This window comes from Cydia pomonella, chromosome 4, assembly GCF_033807575.1.
Source record: "Cydia pomonella isolate Wapato2018A chromosome 4, ilCydPomo1, whole genome shotgun sequence".
NCBI classification, from domain to species: Eukaryota; Metazoa; Arthropoda; class Insecta; order Lepidoptera; family Tortricidae; genus Cydia; species Cydia pomonella.
The window spans coordinates 14,439,521-14,461,371 of record NC_084706.1 but is presented as its reverse complement, the minus strand read 5'-3'; the positions used below and the strand labels follow the sequence as shown (position 1 = coordinate 14,461,371).

Below are 21,851 nucleotides of genomic sequence, written 5' to 3'. Positions count from 1 at the left end.
TAAAATGTGATGTATCCGTGACTCTGTTCATTTGGCCTTGGTCTGTGCCAAATATAACCCCCATTTTTCTCCCAGGGAGTGAACTTAAACTTACAAATTAATGAAAACCCGACAGCGTAATATATTATTAACTTTAATCCCTATATACTTATCCTAAATGGTAATTGCGAATGAAAATATATCAAAGAAACCGAAGGATGTTTTTCAAATCCCTATTTATGAAAGGATACCCCACACGACATAGTACGTCGACTTTTAGTTTTTTATTTTTTTACAACTTCAGATTTATTTATACTACGTCGGTGGTAAACAAGTATACGGCCCGCCTGATGGTAAGCAGTCACCGTGGACCTATGGACGCTTGCGATACCGGAGATATAACATACGCACCTTATAAGATTGTCACCATATTGTTTATTCTTTAATGTCATGTCATGATATTCGAACAATTAAGAGAAATCAATCGATACGTAATACGTAAGAATTATCAAAGGTTCACGCGTTTGGTGTCTAAGAGTACTACAAAAGAGTAAACATACATACATAAGTATATCGCGTCCATGCTCTATTGTCTGGCGCTGTCGGGTGAAAATGACCTTTGCCCACCTCCAGAGCTTGTGCTTTATACATGCCTTCATATAAATAAAATTGGTTCCGTAGCTTAGTAAAAAGCTAACAAGAGAACAAACAGAGCTACTTATGATATTGGTATGGATGGTGAGTAGGTTTTCTTTGAATAGCAAAGATAAACAGCCAAAATTAAGAAAAAAAAAATTATACAAAACCTAATCATTTTCTTTTCAGGTATTATTTACCCGGTTATTAGAAAGCGTCGTCTATATTCAGAAGTTCGGCCCTGTAGCTGTTAGAACTCGCCAAACTTCATTTCTCCACCATTTTGATATAATTACAAAATCTACAATTTAGTATTCCAAATTTTTTACCGGTTTTATATGAAATAGGAAACAAATAATGAACAGTAGAATTTAAAGTGGAAGCCAAATATATCAACAACGATCCAATTTAACTGAAATGTGAATTGCGGGAAACTAAATTGAAAAGTTAGTAATGCAAAACACATTGCTTCGTTCGGATGCGCGATTTTCAAAGGCCTAGTGTACAACGAATACCATTTTTAGGGTTCCGTACCTCAAAAAGAAAAAAAAACGAGACCCTTATAGGATTATTTTGTTGTTCATCTATCTCTCCGTCCGTCCGTGTGTCTGTCTGTCTGTCAAGACCCTTTATCTCGGGAACATGTGGAGGTATCGAGTTGAAATTAAAATTACAGTCCTTTGAAGGTGTAAAAAATCAAACTTCTAAGTTACGTAAAAAATAAGATACAGCTGTTTATGCCGCAAAAAAACATTATTATATTTCGGCAGTCTCAAGGGAATCAAAATTCATGGAGTACTTTCCGTTGACCTAGATCTATGAACTTTGGCAAGTAATACCGTCTTCTTATACTACAAGTAACTTATAAGGAAAACATTAGTACTAACAGGGAAAGTTAAATAAAAGCTTGTAAAAATATAGTCTTTATTTAAAGTTCGTTATCAATCATTGAGGTTAAGCAACAGTATGCGCTGTCATAATTGTATACGTGACCAAATCTTTTTGTAGATTTTTTTAAAACCTTTAATAATGTGCACAGAAGAGGAAAATCTGAAAGCCCTTGGTGAGCGAGTTCGGCTCGCACTTGTCCGTTTTTTTTAATATCACGTGATCTTGTCTTGTGGCAGAAAGATCAATTATCGTAATTGGTTTTATGAAAATTTTCGACCGTAGTAAAACAAGAAATGTCTTTCTTTAAAAAAGAAATGCCATCTGCTCATAATTTTCTCAAGTCTATCATAATCGATCATAATCTACATAAACAGACTAGAATAGGTAGTAGAAAAGCCTGCCGTCCATTGTTGGTCCAAAAACCCTTCATAAAAAGTATATGTATGTTTCTTGCTGCTATGTTATGGATGATTTTTATGTATCTAAGTGTGCATTTACCTTAAGTAATGTATATCATCATCTAGTACCCATAGTTTTGCCTAGTTTGGGGCTAGGTCGATATGTGTAAGATTGTCCCCAAATATCTACACTAAGCTTAATTTATTTATCTACACTAGGCTTGCTCTGACACGTTGCGGTTTGATCTCGACTGAATTCAACCAATCCTATATAATTGCATTCTATATTATTAAATGGGATGCGATTAGTTTTGGTTTGCTTTCAGAACGTTTTATTGTATCTAGCCCATATTTAGTAAAAATGGACATACAAAAGACAGTTTTAGTGGGAAGTTTAGATGTAGGTACAATGTTCATTTATATTCTCAAGTCTATCTATATTTAGACGACCTGTATGGCCTAGTGGGTAGTCACCCTGCCTCTGAAGCCGATGGTACCGGATTCAAATCCTGGTAAGGGCATTTATTTGTGTAATGAACACAGTTATTTGCTCCTGAGTCATTGGTGTTTTCTATGTATTTAAGTATTAATATATTATATGTTTGTCTAAGTATCCAAAACACAAGTCTTATTGAGCGTACTGTGGGACTAAGCCTATTTGTGTAATTAAGTTCAATAATATTTTTTTATTATTATTATGTACAGTACCTGGGCGACCGAGCTTTGCTCGGTTATAACTATTTATTGTAATATGGTGGTCTACAGGTGATAATCTTAACTACATTTTTTTACTAAATTAAACTTGTCTAAAACAATAAAAATTAAAAAATTATATATAAACTTGAACATATAAAAAAAAACAAAAGTTAGTCACCGGGCGAGATTCGAACCCGTAACACTCGTTTAGCAGTCCGCGTCTTAACCCGCTGGACCAGACGGACAGCGGCCGGCAACACGAAATTAGCGACCATATTCTGCGTCGAAAGAAAAACGCATGAAAACTCGAAAACACGCGTTTTCCCAAACATAAGAATAATCTAGATCGATTGTATACCCCCAAAAACCCCCATATATCAAATTTCAGCGAAATCGTTAGAGCCGTTTCCGAGATCACAGAAATATATATATTTATATATATACAAGAATTGCTCGTTTAAAGGTATAAGATTATATATCAACAATATGAAGTAATGCAATGGCATTTGCAAGTGCCAAATCAACATCGATGAATGATAAATAATCGGATTATAAAAAATCCGCACTATTTAAAAAAATATATATACAAGTACATTTCTCAGTACAATCATAGAAAAATAAGTAAGCTTACTTATTTCTCTATAATATAATCAAAATATAAGGTTCAAACTTTTCTCAAATTATTCAGGTTACGATGGTGGTCTACATACATTGTACTTCGTTGAGGCATGGGAGCACGGCACGCTATTGACGAATTCTTCTGCTATTTCTCCGGTGTGGAAGCTGCGCAATCTTGGCTCCGGGAAAGCCGTGAAACTGGTTTTCTACGCAAGTAATGCTAGAGGGAGATCGGAGGCCACGACGCTCAGGGTGCTAACATTATCTCGGCTGGCATTACATACTGGTGAGTCTTACTTAAAAAAAAGGTTTAGCTAAAATATTTTTTTTTTTTTTAATTGTTACCTATATACAGTAAACGGAAATTTTAAATTTTAACGTTTGCTAATGATGATTATTTTCGTCTAAAATAGAAGCGAAAACCACAAATGGCAGCAGTATGGAGACCAGTTGGGCTTTAGGAATTGTAGCGGGGGCAGTGGGGACTCTGGTTGTAGTCGCCATCATAGCCCTGCTCGCGAGGAGAAGGCATCATCGACCCATGCAATACGAAGGTATGGAATTAATATTCCCTTTTTACTCTAAGTAACAAAAGAAAAAAGAACATTCATGTGTTAGCCTTTGTATTGTTGTAAAGAACTGAATGTAGGTGAATGTTCTATTCAGGTGGTTTGACTTCCATACAAAAAACAATTGCGTTTTATTACGTCATTACATACTATTACTACCTAAATATGTACGCATCTATTTACTCTCGAATATTCGTTTGCGCTTAATTGATAGAAAAACTTTGTTTACACATACACATACAGAAGTAACGAAAAACCGATATTTTCGTGTTACATAACATAAATATAACGTCTTTTGCGCGATTTATGTATAAAACAACAAAATTGTATCATTTTATAAACGAATATTCGAAAGTAGATAGATGCACACATATTAATTATATTGCAACTTGCTTATAGTTATTTTACGCTATGCTGCTATGTAAATTATACGTATAAGTAGGTACTATTAATGCTAGTTTGATCCAGTCGATTTCGCGTGATTTCGATGCCGGTTTTGACATAAATTACCTAAGTAGATAGGTACGAATTATTTTCTATAGAATCTATAGTCGGTTTAATTTATTTACTGTCAAAAAGGACACATTCAAATAATATATAACCTACACGAAAACCAGCCTTTTTGCTTTATTAGTAGGTGTACACTACAAAAGTCGGGAAATAGGAACTTGCCGGCCGATTAATGACACAATACAAAATAATATAATTATATATATAATTTATTTCACTTCGCTCTTTAAGTATGTACTTAATTGTAAAATATTTTCTAAGCGTAGACAATCCTAGCGTCGTGCCTTTGCGCGCGGTGTAGGAAGCGGCCCGTTGAAGATCCATTCCATTGTATTTTTATGTAGGTATCAAAGCAGAAAGTAACGTTTTCTTTGAGAAATAATATCTGTTCGTAAGAACTATTATAATAATATAATCTGTGGCTCCGATGTAGTTTGAAATCAATCGGAACCGAAACCGGAGCTGGATGTGTACAATCAATCGAAAGTTTCGGTATTTCAGAACCGAAGCCGAAACTCTGTAACATCCCTAGTGCTGACCTGCAGTGAGTGCGGTCGTACATTCGCTGTAGAAATTAGCTATATCAGTCACCTGAGAGCACACCAGCGACGCTCTCAGCAGTAGAACTCAGTTGCTGTGGCTAGATGATGATGATGATAATGATGATGATGATGCAGATGATGATGATGATTTCGCTAATGGGCCGCGTAAGGGAAAGTCGAAATAGCATTCTGAAGGTTATTGCGGACAGATTTCGCTGCCCCAAAGTGGCATTAGATGTCACTGGAATAATTACTGTAACGAATATAGCTTTTCAGTTAATTTAACTAACCATATATGGACTTCTGGGTCTGAAATAAATATATATTTAATTAAGTTTATTTTTTAGTATACATATTTATTCATAATTTACATGAAAACTTTGGAAAACCACAATGTTTTTTTCATCACAGTTGCTCGTAATCAGTGTTATTGTATGCCAGCATACTAAGATGGACTGAGCTATATTATGCTCGCGGGCGGTAATAGATTTTTTTAAATTCATTATTTCCATGGGCATATTTTTTTTATTGTCACTAATTTATACAAACCAAGTAGATATAAATGAGGTCAGGGGCGTGCACTTCATAAAGACAAAAAGACACTGCCTACCCTGTCATATATCAATTCCTTTTTACTTATACTTGATCTAGACACGCGGTAGCGTGTCTACCCAAGTTCAAAGAAAAAGGAACTGGCTACGCAACCGTGCGTAATATTAGGAACTTGCCGGCCGATTAATGACACAATACAAAATAATATAATTATATATATAATTTATTTCACTTCGCTCTTTAAGTATGTACTTAATTGTAAAATATTTTCTAAGCGTAGACAATCCTAGCGTCGTGCCTTTGCGCGCGGTGTAGGAAGCGGCCCGTTGAAGATCCATTCCATTGTATTTTTATGTAGGTATCAAAGCAGAAAGTAACGTTTTCTTTGAGAAATAATATCTGTTCGTAAGAACTATTATAATAATATAATCTGTGGCTCCGATGTAGTTTGAAATCAATCGGAACCGAAACCGGAGCTGGATGTGTACAATCAATCGAAAGTTTCGGTATTTCAGAACCGAAGCCGAAACTCTGTAACATCCCTAGTGCTGACCTGCAGTGAGTGCGGTCGTACATTCGCTGTAGAAATTAGCTATATCAGTCACCTGAGAGCACACCAGCGACGCTCTCAGCAGTAGAACTCAGTTGCTGTGGCTAGATGATGATGATGATAATGATGATGATGATGCAGATGATGATGATGATTTCGCTAATGGGCCGCGTAAGGGAAAGTCGAAATAGCATTCTGAAGGTTATTGCGGACAGATTTCGCTGCCCCAAAGTGGCATTAGATGTCACTGGAATAATTACTGTAACGAATATAGCTTTTCAGTTAATTTAACTAACCATATATGGACTTCTGGGTCTGAAATAAATATATATTTAATTAAGTTTATTTTTTAGTATACATATTTATTCATAATTTACATGAAAACTTTGGAAAACCACAATGTTTTTTTCATCACAGTTGCTCGTAATCAGTGTTATTGTATGCCAGCATACTAAGATGGACTGAGCTATATTATGCTCGCGGGCGGTAATAGATTTTTTTAAATTCATTATTTCCATGGGCATATTTTTTTTATTGTCACTAATTTATACAAACCAAGTAGATATAAATGAGGTCAGGGGCGTGCACTTCATAAAGACAAAAAGACACTGCCTACCCTGTCATATATCAATTCCTTTTTACTTATACTTGATCTAGACACGCGGTAGCGTGTCTACCCAAGTTCAAAGAAAAAGGAACTGGCTACGCAACCGTGCGTAATATTACACGAACCATTTCGAGCTCCTTTGACCCCTTCACTACTTGAAACCTATTTAACCTACACACATGAACTTTGGCACATTTATTCAAGCCCCTTAGCTGGTCTAAAATACAAAATCTCATAAACGTAGCTAAAACAGTTATTGATAAATTCATGTTTAAAAACCAGCATTTTTGTGACTGACTGACTTATAGATCAAAAACTTAACCCACTTCCAGGTGACCTAGAAACTTGGAATTTGGCACCAAGGTAGGTTATTAGGTGTACATAAGGGAAAAAATCGAGATGGAAAATTATTGAAAATCATCCATTTGCATCCAGTGAGACAACTGTCGCCATCCGAAAACATGAAGTCGACTGATGTACTTAAATGTTTAGGTTCCTTTAGCGTTCCAAATTTATGAAAAGGACTATTTTCTTATGACGAATTCACAATAAACATGAGGCAAAAAACGTCCAACTTTTCGGCGAAATGTTGAATCGAGTAAGAATGGGTGTAATAACAAGTCAAGACAGGTGTGCTTTGTCTAATCGCCTCTTTAAATTGACCGCTAAAAACCACAACGACCACTTTCCTGCTTTCCGACCTATTCCCCACTAAACATTTGTGTAATCAGTTTAATAATGCAACGTTGGCAAATAGACTGTCCACAGTATTTAAAAACACGAGCAAAGGAAGTACTGAAAAAGACCGAGGATGATTCATCATTAACCGCTGGCTTAGAAAATGCTATCACAATAAAAATAGGTGCACGTGTAATGTTGCGAAGAAACATAGATGGTAAACGAATCCATTGGAAAAATAGAAAAGGTACATTGGGACGTCAACAGCAACAATAACGCACGTAAAATTACAATCAAATTTAATCATAATTTAATGTACGGATTAGAACGTAGGTATCAAGACTAAGTTTCAGATATTAAGTAATGCATATGTTCATCGGGAAAAAATCCCTATTTGCTTAGCGTATGCTATTACTATCCACAAATCACAAGCTTCTTCTGCAGCGCTCTTCTTGACATAGGCTCCTCAATATTTAGCAAAGGGCAGGCTTACGTTGCACTCTCTAGATGTAAAACCTTAGACGGAGTACATCTCATTAATCTAGATCCATGTCAAATCAAGGCACAAGAAAGCTCTATAATATAATATAATAAAACCACCTACGAACATTATACCGCCCAGAATTGGCCAAATTAAATATAAACCGAAAACGTGTAAGAAATATTGCAGATAATAAATGGGCAATTCATCCTAATATTTCGAAGGTACAAGAAAATAAAGAAAATAACACAAAAAAGAAAACTCTACAGCGTAAACGTAGAAAATAGAGTATATCCTTGGACCCGGGTATGTCCTTAAACTACGTTCAAAAGAGAGGTATGGGCATTGTGAATGTCATCTCGCCTTGTGTGCTAGGGCACAGCACAGCGGATGTCATTCCAGATCCAGGGAAGAGCCCAACTGGGGAAGTACCTCCACCTTACAGAAAACCGCAGCCAAATAACACTTGACCCTACTCATAGTGTTGTGTTCCTGCCGGTGAGTAAGGTTGCCAGAGCTCAACGAGGGGGGTGAGGTTAGGGTCGGCAACGCGCATGTAACTCCTCTGGAGTTGCAGGCGTACATATGCTACGGAGACTGCTTACCATCAGTCAGGCCGTATGCTTGTTTGCCACCGACGTAGTATTAAAAAAAATAGAGTAATGATACATAAAAAAATCATTATTAACACTTAACATAAATGCTATATAAAAAGTAATGATATCCCATCAAAAATATAAATGTGAAATGAGAGCCAAGTTCAATATAAAATTAAGATAATGCGTCGTTGTTGTCTTTGTCTACAAAATAATTGAGATCTATTCGGATGCCAAGTTCTGTGTTGAAAATACTGAATTTTTACTTGCAATATGCAATATGCAAATGAATTTATATAACAATTTCTTGTTTCTTGATACTACCACAATGTTTGCTGCTTAATAGGAAATATATACTTAATCTTAAATTTAAACAGACAATTATTTACACAATGCATTTATTTCACTTGGGACGTTATTCAATTTCAGGATTTGACTTGGCTAGTTTTTAGAATAGGTGCAGATTTGTCGCGTGGCTGGCATTTTTGAACGCCTGCTCTGCGTTCGCTGCATTACAAAATGTGATTTATGTCTCACTGCAGATGTGTCGTCACTTGCTTACGACAGTTTTATTTAGTTTTCAGCTATTCCGCCGGAACGTATGAGAGACGTTATTGTAACTATTGGGGTTGGCACCAACTTAGAGCAAATCTGCAGTTGCTAGCGAAGATAAAAGCGATAATATTTAATTATATCCTTTTTGAAGTCGGCTCCCTTCTTTTTTTAAGGTTTTATTTTTCTATTTTTAATTTAAAGTTTTTCTTATGAGTGACGCAGCATTTTACGGGACTCGTTCCTCTCTGGCGGAACAATCATGTCTCTCAAAAGTTTCGTGCTTCGAGTACGTTTCAAGTTTCAAGCTCGGGATCATAATCTATCAAGAATTTAGGAGTTAACTCAATTCGTCAGGGAACTTATTAACAAAACTGGACCTAGACAAACATAGTTCTTAAAAACCCTTACGTACTTAACAAACTTAATGGAGAATACAAATTGCCAAACGTGAAATACGTGTCGTTGAGGAGTTTTGTTCTGTTTTTTATCAGCAATTTAACTTCATCAAATAGCACTTTTTTGAAACCAAATACTTGATTTATTAATGAATGAACAAAAATCTCTATATTCATTTGAAACCCCGTGGATCCCATCATCAGAACTTGATGTTAAAAAAACAGGGACCAATCCAAAACTACACATATTTTTAACAAAACATAATTCTCCAACTCGTCTGACGCTATTCATTTTCATACATTTTTATTCACTTTTACAAGACTAAATCGTAAATACATAAGATTTAAAATTACCTCCGACGTGCTGAGGTAACAAACATTCATAAAAATGGTGAAATTCATGACCTCCTCTTTTTTTAAAAGTCTAATCGACTTCAAGAAAAGGACTATTGTTTTCCACTCCACCTAGCCCTTGTAGAGAATAATATTAATTTTACAAACGGTAACAATGTTTATTGTTGATCCGAGTTCAATCATGAATGAATCAGGTAGAAATCTTTTTTTTTTCAATTATGTACGTACAAACGAACATTATCGAAATCCCGCGGTGTGTTATAATCGGTATTACATTCTGTTTTCCAGAAAACATTTCTACATTTTAGTCAAAAACTAAATATATCTTTACAGTACATATAGCACGCGTGCGGGAATGAGCACTTTCCGTGCATATGTCGAAACTGTAAAGAGTGTACTGTAAAACGTTGTACGATACACGTGCCAATAGGTAATTCGCAACTCGTGTCGATTTAAAACACTCCCTTAGGTTATCTGAAGTAATCGTTTGTTTAGTGACGAAATATAACCATACAGGGCGGTTAGCAGCCTGCTTCTCCCACAGAAATTGGTCAATTTGCAGCTCTTAATGTGGCTGTTAACCTATTAAGCACATATTTGTACCTAAGAAGTTGTCCGCCATGCTTTCGCTTGCCCTCCTCCAGCTCCGAGTAAAAAATGCGCTTGGCCACCCGAGCCTTAGCCAACCTAGAAACGTGGCCACCCTAGCAAAGTTGTCTAATATGTGGATGTGACAACAACACAAGCCTAATTACGCTTACCGTGGGACTTAGTCAATTTGTGTAATAATGTCCTATAATGTTTATTTATACAGTTTACGGTTCAGTAGATAATCATTAACAATTAGAAAAAAATCCAACAAGTGAGTATATCTGTGGTTGATATACCTTAAATTGTGTAAAAACTTATTCATGTAATTGTTAATATCAGGGAGAACAATCGAAACTACGTTTGTACGGAATGCGGTTTCGGGGCGGTCATCAACTTTCGACTTAATTTTCAAGGATTGTGATAAAAGGATCTCAAATCACAAAGACTGTATACACTATTTTATTCTTTGTTTTTATATCAACTTAGGAGAATAATGGGCTTTGCTCTTAGAAAGAACACATTAGTAACTGACTAAGACAAATGTACGAATATAATTGTTCTTTTTTAGCAACGAAAAACAAATAATTGTATTATTTTCTTCTTCTTCTTTTATTGACGACCGGTTTGGCCTAGTGGGTAGTGACCCTGCCTACAACGCTGATGATCCCGGGTTCAAATCCTGGTAAGGGCATGTATTCGTGTGATGAGCATGGATATTTGTTCCTGAGTCATGGGTGTTTTCTATGTATTTAAGTATTTATAAATTATATATATCGATGTCTAAGTACCCTCAACACAAGCCTTATTGAGCTTACTGTGGGACTTAGTCAATTTGTGTAATAATGTCCTATAATATTTATTTATTTATTATTTATTTATTTATTCTTGAAAAAAGTTTTTTCCTTTTTAGGGTTCCGTAGCCAAATGGCAAAAAACGGAACCCTTATAGATTCGTCATGTCCGTCTGTCTGTCAGTTTATGTCACAGCCACTTTTTTCCGAAACTATAAGAACTATACTGTTCAATCTTGGTGGTGGTAGATGTATTCTATGAACCGCATTAAGATTTTCACACAAAATAGAAAAAAAAAACAATAAATTTTGGGGGCTCGCCATACTTAGAACTGAACTCAAAAAAACTTTTTTCATCAAACCCATACGTGTGGGGTATAAAAAATAATAATAAATAAATAAATATTATAGGACATTATTACACAAATTGACTAAGTCCCACAGTAAGCTCAATAAGGCTTGTGTTGAGGGTACTTAGACAACGATATATATAATATATAAATATTTATAAATACTTAAATACATAGAAAACACCCATGACTCAGGAACAAATATCCATGCTCATCACACGAATAAATGCCCTTAACAGGATTTGAACCCGGGACCATCAGCTTCGTAGGCAGGGTCACTATCCACTAGGCCAAACCGGTCGGGTATATATGGATAGGTCTTCAAAAATGATATTGAGGTTTCTAATATCTTTTTTTTCTAAACTGAATAGTTTGCGCGAGAAACAAAGAAGTAAAATGTGTCCCCCCCCTGGAACGGTACGGATACGTACGGTACGGAACCATTCATGGGCGAGTCCGCAATTTGCCGCTTTTTTTTCTTCTCCTCTTGTATGCCTTATAAAAATATTCAATGTAATCCCCTTAACGTACAATCAAAACAAAGTACCCAGGATGTAGCAAGTGTTTGATTACATGACTAGGTTTGTAGTGATCTCAGATCATAGAAGGTACTAGATATCTGACGGAGGCATGGCGCGTGTCGCCGCAACATAGCCAGATCATGGCCATGCTCTGTCCGCCGTCGATGGTCACAATTAAATTGCATTTAGCTGTCACTGAAAAATGTGCGCGTCAATTTTCTTAAAATGCCGTTGTTTCGTGTTGAAAATAGGAGTGCATCCTAAAACTATAAGTAGTTACATACCACATGTGGGTACATTTTTTTTCACGTGATGATTTTTCTGAGTCAGACGCGTGGCAATTATTCAAATTGCCACGCGGTTGTTTGACGGAGTGGTCTACATTTTACATTGACGGTTTAGCATGGAAAACTATTTGTAATGTGCTAAAGCAACGGCGCTATGCATTAAACCGGTAACGATATTCACAACGGCATTATTGTTTCTTGGTGAGACCGCCAACTGCTCCCCTTTTGCCGCCGCGAAATACATAGTGGCGCTCGTGCATAATTGATATTTGAGCGTTATCGATAAAATTCTGGATGTAGTGTGTATGGAAGTAATTATTAACTAAAATTCATTTTTCTTAAAAATCGAGTAGGTACGTCATAGAAAAAACTGTTTTAATTACAATTATTTATTACATTGTACTTTATACATATAAGTATATTTTAGTCAGGTTCTTAACAACGATTCGAATAACTGCATATGTAGGTATAATCAAATATGTTCATGCTTGCAAAAATATTTTTTGTTTTGTTTATTCAGAAACCAAACAGTCATATAAACACATTAATTGCGAATTACCTATTCGCACGTGTATCGTACGACGTTTTACAATACATATGGCTCTTTAAAGTTTCGAGATATGCACGGAACGTGCTCATTCACGCATGCGTGCGGGAAAGTAGCACCATATGTACTGTAAAAGTTTTTTTATTAAAAGCATTTTATCAGTACAAACCTTTGTGACAGTGACAGTGATTCTGATTCTGATAAAAAAGAGAGCTCTACGAGCACGTACAAGTTCAAATAAGTCCGCACACGAAGCGTAGTCGTAGCGTAGCGTGTGAGATTTTTCGCGTCATTAGGACAGGCGTAGCATAATACACGCGTAAAAAACAAAACTTCTGACATAATCAAACAATAAAAAATCTTCATCTGACGAGAAAGTAGGATCGTTGATACATCCGCCGACGACATCTGACGCCGCGACTACATATTTCAACTAATTAGATTTCAGTTATAAAACGATTACGCTTATGCGACGGCTACGCGACGCCTATATGCGACGCTTGGTGCCCAGAACTCTACGCGTTTCGTACTCGTAATGTCGGTATTTACCGACATTTGCATTTGCATATAAATATATTTGTTATATACTTCACTTAGCGTTGGTGGCCTAATGGTAAGGCATGCTACTTTCAAACCGTAGGCAGGTAGCAGGTTCGAACCCCATCTTCTATCAATGAGTTTCTTGAAACTTTTGTACGATAGCATATCATTTGCTATTTACCAATCGCTTTTTTGTGACGAAAAAAGTCGTGAAGAAACCGGACTCATCCCAATAAAGCCTAGTTTCCTTCTAGATTGGATGATCGGATGGCACCCGCTTTCGTAAAAAGTAGTGCCTATGTAAATTCTTAAAATTTCGCTCCCCAACTGACTCGTGATCCAACTGCTGTGACAACGCTAGGACGAGGATTTTACGTAACAATACTTCAACAACTTTCAGCAAATAGTAACCACCCGCAGTGTTGAAAATATAATTTAATCAGGTTGTTGGAGGGTCACAGTTATAATCTAACTTAATCAACTTACTGAAAGGAGTACCGTCGGAGTTAGTGAAGGTTTATAGTTCTAAATTAACTCGACCTACTTAACTGTCAACCGTTTGAGTAGGTTGAGGATCGCAGTTCTAACCCTAACCTTATCTGCTTTACTAGAAGAAGGTCGTGCTTACAGTTCTTAGCTAACAAGTTACTTAGCTTAAGGTGAAATCAGACGGTTCATTTTAATATTTTAATCATTAAAAGTGTCCCTATTTATTGCTATTTTAACTGAGTACGTTATGTTAATAATTTTATTGTAATATGGATAATTTGTTAATTGAATTACTGAATATATCTACGGTACGTCAAAAATTTCCTAAAGATACGATATGGATTAGATTCGTCAGTGTTAAAAGTGACGTTTCTTCAAACAAAAACGTCACTTTTGATTCTGACATATCCACCGTAGATATATTCAGTAATTCAATTAACAAATGATTCATATTACAATTAAATTTATGAAAGTAACGTACAATAATGGCCGGTATGATAATGGAGCATTCCATGAAATTGTCTACCGTTGTCCCGGACTAACGCGAATTTTCTGAGGGTTTGCAGGTACAAGAGTTTTCTTTTCTGTGGCTAATGGTAAAAAATATGCACAGAAACATAAAAAGTCGCAATACAGGAAATGAAATGCGTCTGTACGGGACAACCCGTGGAATGCTCCTAATAGAGATAAATATACTGTATTAGATTTTTCACCCGAGATAAACACTACTTTTCATTTACGAATACGTAAAAAGAAAATTCATATCTTTTGAAACATGATTTAGTATAAACTTTTATAGTATTTCTTGTAATATCGTATTTATGGAATGGGGAAAATTTCAGAATGGAAATTGTTTAACAAATTCATTGAAAACCAAATTTTAATTTCTTATCGTAAAATAATAAAAATACTTCGTAAGTGAAATGCCCTAGAGCAAAAACTAATCACTTTCAGCAAACATCCCAGAACACAGCAATGACCAACTTTTAGAGCATGCATGAGAATGGAAAAATAACAATAACTAAAAACTGTTCTACTTGAGTCTTGAGGTCAGAAGACGCAAGTAAATAAGAAAACGTTTAACATTTGCAAAATAGTGTAATGATACCGTGTGATAGTATTGAACCCTTAGGACGGAAGTTAAATACAATATTTTTTAGCAAAGCAGATGACTGAAGTCCAAGAGAAAGCAACAATAATTAATACATTATTTTCAGCTCCAATTCAAACGGTGAAGGCTTACATGGGATCAATTCAGAGCAACAACCATTCACCTATTCAGCCCGATGACAAAAATCCGGACGTAATACCCCTGGGTAAAGGTACGTGATTATTGGAAACCTTTTTAACCTAGATTTTTAACATTTTGATAGAAATATAGCGCCATTTGCAAGCTAGCGCACACAAACGTCATACATCGGTCAAATCTTACAAATAGGGATTGCAAACCGGATTGGTTTTCAATACAGCCGGATCAGGCGTGATTTTGGCCATAATCCGGCCGGATCTGTCGTTGTTACTACTTGTATTGTTTACGCCTAATGACTATCTCAAGTGGAACCCCGCCATAGTAAATGAAATGGGGTATACCGACAACCGTCGAGAGCGCAATCTACGATTAGCTTTTACATGCCTTCGTCGATAGAACCAGTGCTGTTAGAGACCAACCATTTTTAATATGCACTCCCCTTCTACACGTCATTCTCATTACTTACGTCCATATTTACATCGGCATTGTACCAAACGAATTGCATAAATGCTCCCGTTTCTAATTTAAGAGTCGAGTTTTGTTGAACCTGACATAATCTCTTTCATGTTATATTTTTAAACGAATGCACCTTTTTTTTTTATTTTTACCAATGTACCTAATATCTAATTTAAAGCTGATTTGTAGAAATTGTATTTGCATGCATTAGTATGTCTTTCTTATGCAAATAAATTATTGAATATGAATATGAAAGATAACAGAACTTTCGACACGCAATACCTCACTATAACTGACGATACACGTGCGAATATACCTATTCGCATGCATTAGTATGTCTTTCTTATGCAAATAAATTATTGAATATGAATATGAAAGATAACAGAACTTTCGACACGCAATACCTCACTATAACTGACGATACACGTGCGAATAGGTATATTCGCACGTGTATCGTACAACGTTTCACAGTACATATGGCTCTATAAAGTTTCGACATCTGCACGGAAAATGCTCTTCAAACCTTTCGTTATTAATTTGAATATACATTATATGTACCATTTTAAAATTTAAAAAACAATTTAAATTAATCAAATTTAAACTCACACACCAGTCATCATATCACATTTAGACGAATAACTAAAATACCCGCTCTCAGGTATTTACCCGAGTAGTTACCCATCTCTAGCTACATATTTATTTTTTGCAATATATCTCATAATATGAGCAGTGTGTCGATATTTGTCTTAAGAGAGAAATATACCACATGATCGCCCATACAAAAAAAGAAATCGTTTTTCCACTTCTAAATATATTCCATTCTCCATGATTTTTAGTATTTTATTGACACAATGAAAAACTAGGTTTATAGGTTTTCCTTTATTTCAAACTTTGTAAAAATATTTTTTTAAAGCGAAACCTATAAACCTATAATATTATATTATTCAGAAGAGATCGACATTAAAATCAAAGTGACTGAAATAAATGTCATATACTAAGAAAAAGTGACCAAGGCCTCCAATGCCCCAGGCTGGAATCGAACCAGCGTCCTCTGCTGTACCATAAAATGTGATAATAGGTACTTCTGATACGTGTGATGTACTTATGTAGTTTTATGTAATATTTTTTAGAGATTTCAATTGTTATCTTATGATATAGATTTCAATTGCGCTCGAGACTTGGAACGGCCACCCGAGCCTCCACCCTATGGAGCTGTCATGTCGCCGCCCGTGGGCTCCTCTCGAAGCGCGCATAGCATCCACCAGGACATGCGATCTAACGCTCCACACACGCCAAACACTCCCGCGTCAGATATTCAGGTAAGAAAGAAAAACCCAACCAAAACCCTATAACTTAGTGTAGTTACGAGCGACGCGAAGCGAAGTTCTTACATTCAACTGCAATTTCAGTTGGTTAGGAGCACATCCCGGTATTTCAAAGCTTTTTGAATTTTATAGTTTGTTCTTTAATAACTTTAGTAAATTTGTTGAAATTATGAATATATAATACCTATCATAATGTATCCGTATCCGCAAGTGAAAAAATCATACTTCTAAGTTAACGTAAACAAAGATACGGCCGTTTATGCCGCAAAAAATGTATATTTCGACACTCAAAGGAATCAAAACTTATTGGGTACTTTTCGTTGACTATGAAATAACCACTACTATGAAACTATGAAATCGCGAGTTAGTAATGTTGTCTTATACTAGAAATATCGAGAAAATTCGAAAAACTATACGTTTGTAAAAAAGTGACATCCCATGGCATGGTAACTTATGGCGGTTGGCGCTTACGCTGTTATTAACGACGCTCCAATACTATGCGACATAAGCGCCAACCGCCATAATGTACTTTCCGTGCAACGTCACAAATAAGTTGAATTTTTTAGGGAACCCTCGATGGGCGAGTCCAACTCGCACTGGTCTACCGGTTTCCACGTCGTTCCAGTTTTAGACAAAAAGATATACCCTACCCTATCCTACCTACAAATATGTAGATGTAATAACCTATGTACAGTCAGCGTCAAATACTTCGTAGCAGTCAAAGTAGCCAAATAGTTCGGTACACCATATATTTAGTATGGTGTACCGAACTATTTGGCCACTTTGACTGCTACGAAGTATTTGACGCTGACTGTACATTATATTTTGCTAAATCAGTACAAAAAAAAATACAAAAAAAATAATTGGAAATTGGTGATCAACCAAACTTAAAGAATTATGTCAATTATGCATAATTAAAAAAGCATAATATCAAAAACAATCCTATATCAACAAAGTATATCATTCGCTAATTTAAAGTAAGTTAACATAAACATAATTGGTGTTTTTTACACAGAGTATTGGGACCTTAGCAGATGATCGACGCAGCGTAACAAGCGGCACTCTGTCACGACGAAGAGAGGTCGTCACCACGAGGACTCCTCTTCTGGCGAACACTCGGGAGAGCTGCGTCTAGTCGGCATAACTTGACAAAGTGGAGAGAGAACGCTCAAAAAATTCGAATGGATAAATAAAGGAACACGAATTTATACTAGCGTTATTATATTTATTTTGGGTAAATAGGCCTATATTCTGTGTTAAACCGATTATGAAGCAGGTTTCGAAGAAGTTGAAGTTGTTGAAGACTGTCTCCTGGAGGCCGGTTTTAAATTTGAAAAGTCAACTAGTTTTGTGATTGTTATGATATGACTTTGACATGACTTGCAATGCATTGGGCTCGCACCAATAAGCGCGAGCAATTAAATAAATATTAAAACCATATTAAATTTAAGTTCTGAATGCTGCAGCTGTTGCCATTAGCATAAAATATAATTTTGATCCAAAAGCATTTTGTTTCATCTCACCTGCTTGGGTAGGTATTTTCACGCAGGTAGAGCTTGTGCATGTACCACTAACAAACCAATTAGAATGATATTGGAATCATACTAGTTAGCTGTCATACACGCGTTCATTTCGCTCAGACTTCTCCGGACAAGTACCTATTAGTGCGAGCGAGAAGCTAGGTAATACCAGCTAGGTATCTGATATGATTCCAATATAATACCGTTTGGATGTTAGGTGCACGTTCGAATTGGCCTGTTATTAATGCGAACCAATGAATCGGATATTTCTTTGTAAATCAGGTAAGAAAATACTCAAATTAAATAGTACATATTTATTTTAATTATCGTTCAATATTTATTGATGGCCTGATTCTAATTTTAATATACGTAAAATAATATTAGTTCTGGATACGTTTAATTGACGTTCAAACGAAAACGTCACTTTTGACACTGATAAATTCTATCCATACCTTATCTAAATCTAATATTTGACTTATTTTAAAAATATAAGCAGGTCGCAATTCTTATTGTTTATTGAAATAAACAATAATTGTAACGGATGAGATTTTTTTATTGTGTGATAAAATATGCGATCAAAGATGTCTCGGTAAAAAAAAAAAAACACTTTATAAAGGGTTATCTATTGTATGCAACCTAAGCGGTGCAAGTTCGACTTGCAATTGACCGATTTAATTTTTGTCTATAAGCAGGTGTGATGAAAATAATTGTGTTGTATGTAAAACTCAATCTCGTCACTTGAGTTACAAAATTAAATACTTTACTCTCGTTTACAATGTGGACTATATTAATGCCCTTATAGCTTAATATACTACTTGAATAACGAATGACTGCAAGTTCAAAACACATTAACCAGGGTTAGGTACAAGATTTTAATAAATAAAAGCAACCATTTTTTTTATTACCATATAAATTGTTGACAAGGATAATCTATTATAATAATAAATTTTCATATCAATTGCACATATTTAAAATTTTAATATCTTGGCTCAATAATAATAAAAAAATATGTGAAAGTAAAATAAGTTGGTAGTTATGACGAATTTTGTATGTTTGTGTTACGTTTTTATAATTATTCAATTTTTTTCGCTATCCTTGAAATATACTGTTTTTTTTGCGACAAATGTTACTATAATTAAAAATATTGCTTTAAATGGGTTTTAAAATGAAACATAGGACAATAAATCCAATTAAATATAAAGGTATTTCATAACCAATTAATGAATACAAACTTATATCTTCTTTAACAAAACAGGTGCCCATTTCTTTAGTTTTTCTGAATACAACATTATTGATAATGTTACGTCATAGTGTAAATAAGAAAATGTTACCAGGAGTTTATGTTCAAGTCAATAATAATATCTATACATTTACCCCCTTATTCATAAACGTGTACTAAAGTTACGATGCCGCTAATAACGTTTGTCCCTTACCATCATACCAATACGTCGGAAAGGGACAAACGATTATTAGCGGCACCGTAACTTTAGTACACGTTTATGAATAAGGGGGTTAATATTTTACGAATGAAATACGAAGGACGACTCTCAATTTTGGAAAATCTATTATAATAAATAAGTGGAATACATAAAGAAAATATAAGTAGTTAAATGACTCTGCTATTAATAATTAATTAGTTCTAACAACTTTGTACGGCATATAATTTTTAATAAAAATAAATTCACTGTGATGCTATAAAGTTTAATTGTTATACTTTATACTTTAATTTGGGGTGTAACACTAAAACGATGTAAGTAGTCTTTGTGAATTATGAATTCTAAAGTAATACATATACCTATAAATTAAGTAAATGTTTAATAGATTTTTTGTATATATGTAAATAGATGACACTAATATAAATAAGAATTATTTATGAAATATGTTGAATTATATTTTAACTACCAATATTTCGCACTTGGTGTCCGGAATTCGTATTATTTTAAAGGTGAAAATGTGCTATAATTTGTAATATGAGATCATGATTGATGATTATGGTGATGTCCTTAATGGTTGTTTCATTTGCTTGAGTACAAGTTTTTGTTTATTTTATAGCTAAGATATTGTATTTTCTGACTTTCTAAAGACTTCTTGACATATCGTTAATCTAAAATAAATATGTGTAATGTTTCTTGAAGGAATAAATTTGCTTATTAGCAAAATATGTAAATTTGGTGTTTAAATGTAACCTACAACCTGCTTCGCTAGTAAATACTGATCAATAGACAAAATTAAAGTTATACCTGACTATCGTCATCATTATTCAGTTTTAGCTGAGTGCCATATAGTATACATACATGTCATAGACCGTAGATTTCGTCTGACATGAGCAAATGAGTTTGACGGACCTTATTGTATAACCCCTCGTGCGGCAAGATGCCTCTAATTCGGCAAGATTTCGCGCGGGTCCTCCACTTTCACCTTAATAGTTACATAATACGATGACATGATTTTTTATTTGTCTAATTTAGTGCCCCACTGCTGGGTAAAGGCTTTCCGTCGTTTCCTTCAAACAATATACGCATATGATGATAAGTGTTCGGTATCCGTGAAGTGGCCTAAATAAATTAGTAACCTAATAAACTGAAGTGGGTGGTAATCTGCTCTCTTATAGTAGTACTGCGGATAGCGACTTCAATAGCGATTCTATCGATTTTCTTGAGCAATTGTGTTGATGTTGTCACATTACTACTTCCGCCATTAGAAGGTTCAATCCATTACTCATTTTATGAAGGAGATTGACAGCGACAACACTGCTGCTTTCATTATCCGAATGTAGCCTTTAAGGATACATTGTAAATTACTCATGTTGTATACTCGTATCATTAGATGTAGTGTGACGGTTTCGCAACGCATAAGGGGCAGATATAACCCAGACTAAATTGACATAAGCATAGGTAATTAATTATAAGCGTCAGGATCTGTACAATGGAAGAAATTAGTGTTCACCGATGTGATAGCCACAGGGTTCAAAGATTAGTTTAAAATCAATCTATAACAATTTTTGTTAGCAATCTTACCTAAACTAGATAAATACTCGTAACACACCCAAGCCGGTGACTGAATTATGAAGACCAGGAAGTAGATATTTATTTTATAGTAGTTTACTGATAATATATTTGACTTTTAAATAAAGAAAGGCATTCAAATAATAAATTAACTAACGTTTATTTCAAGCTCGTGTGGCTCATATAATACGAAATTATGTACGATAAAACTTAAAAACTATGTTAGTAACAATAAATATCTTAACTAAAATCATAACCATTCACCGTTACTGGGCTTATGAAGCCCGCAACAGTGCATATTGTACGGACAGTCAATCCTATCCGCAATCATAGTTAGGATGGTGTTGGGGCTGGCGCGCACGCGCCGTACTAGCGATGCGGCTCGCAGGCGCATTGCTGCTTTGAAGCAGGTTACGTGCGCGTCAGTTACGATCGGTATCGGTATTGCGGCATCGTTGCCATTTTGCAGGTGTGCGCGAAAGGTGGCATCTCCGAAATATATTGATTGAAATAAATGTTATACATTAACTAATTACACGATCAACTGTACCCCTAGTGTAAATTTATTCGATG

General features: G+C 35.2%; 1 protein-coding gene across 2 annotated transcripts in view; it reads left to right on the top strand.

Annotated features, from left to right (window-relative positions):
* The window catches only part of LOC133517142 (hemicentin-1-like), a 292,977-nt gene extending 272,537 nt beyond the window's left edge, over window positions 1-20,440 (top strand). For both annotated transcript variants that reach the window (XM_061850306.1, XM_061850305.1), the window contains 5 exons: window positions 3,289-3,504; window positions 3,632-3,772; window positions 14,941-15,045; window positions 16,587-16,747; window positions 17,769-20,440. In XM_061850306.1, coding sequence (XP_061706290.1) covers window positions 3,289-3,504; window positions 3,632-3,772; window positions 14,941-15,045; window positions 16,587-16,747; window positions 17,769-17,888 — 743 coding nt within the window. In that variant the 3' untranslated portion in view covers window positions 17,889-20,440. The remainder of the gene's footprint in view (window positions 1-3,288; window positions 3,505-3,631; window positions 3,773-14,940; window positions 15,046-16,586; window positions 16,748-17,768) is intronic.
* The last annotated feature ends 1,411 nt before the right edge of the window (window positions 20,441-21,851 follow it).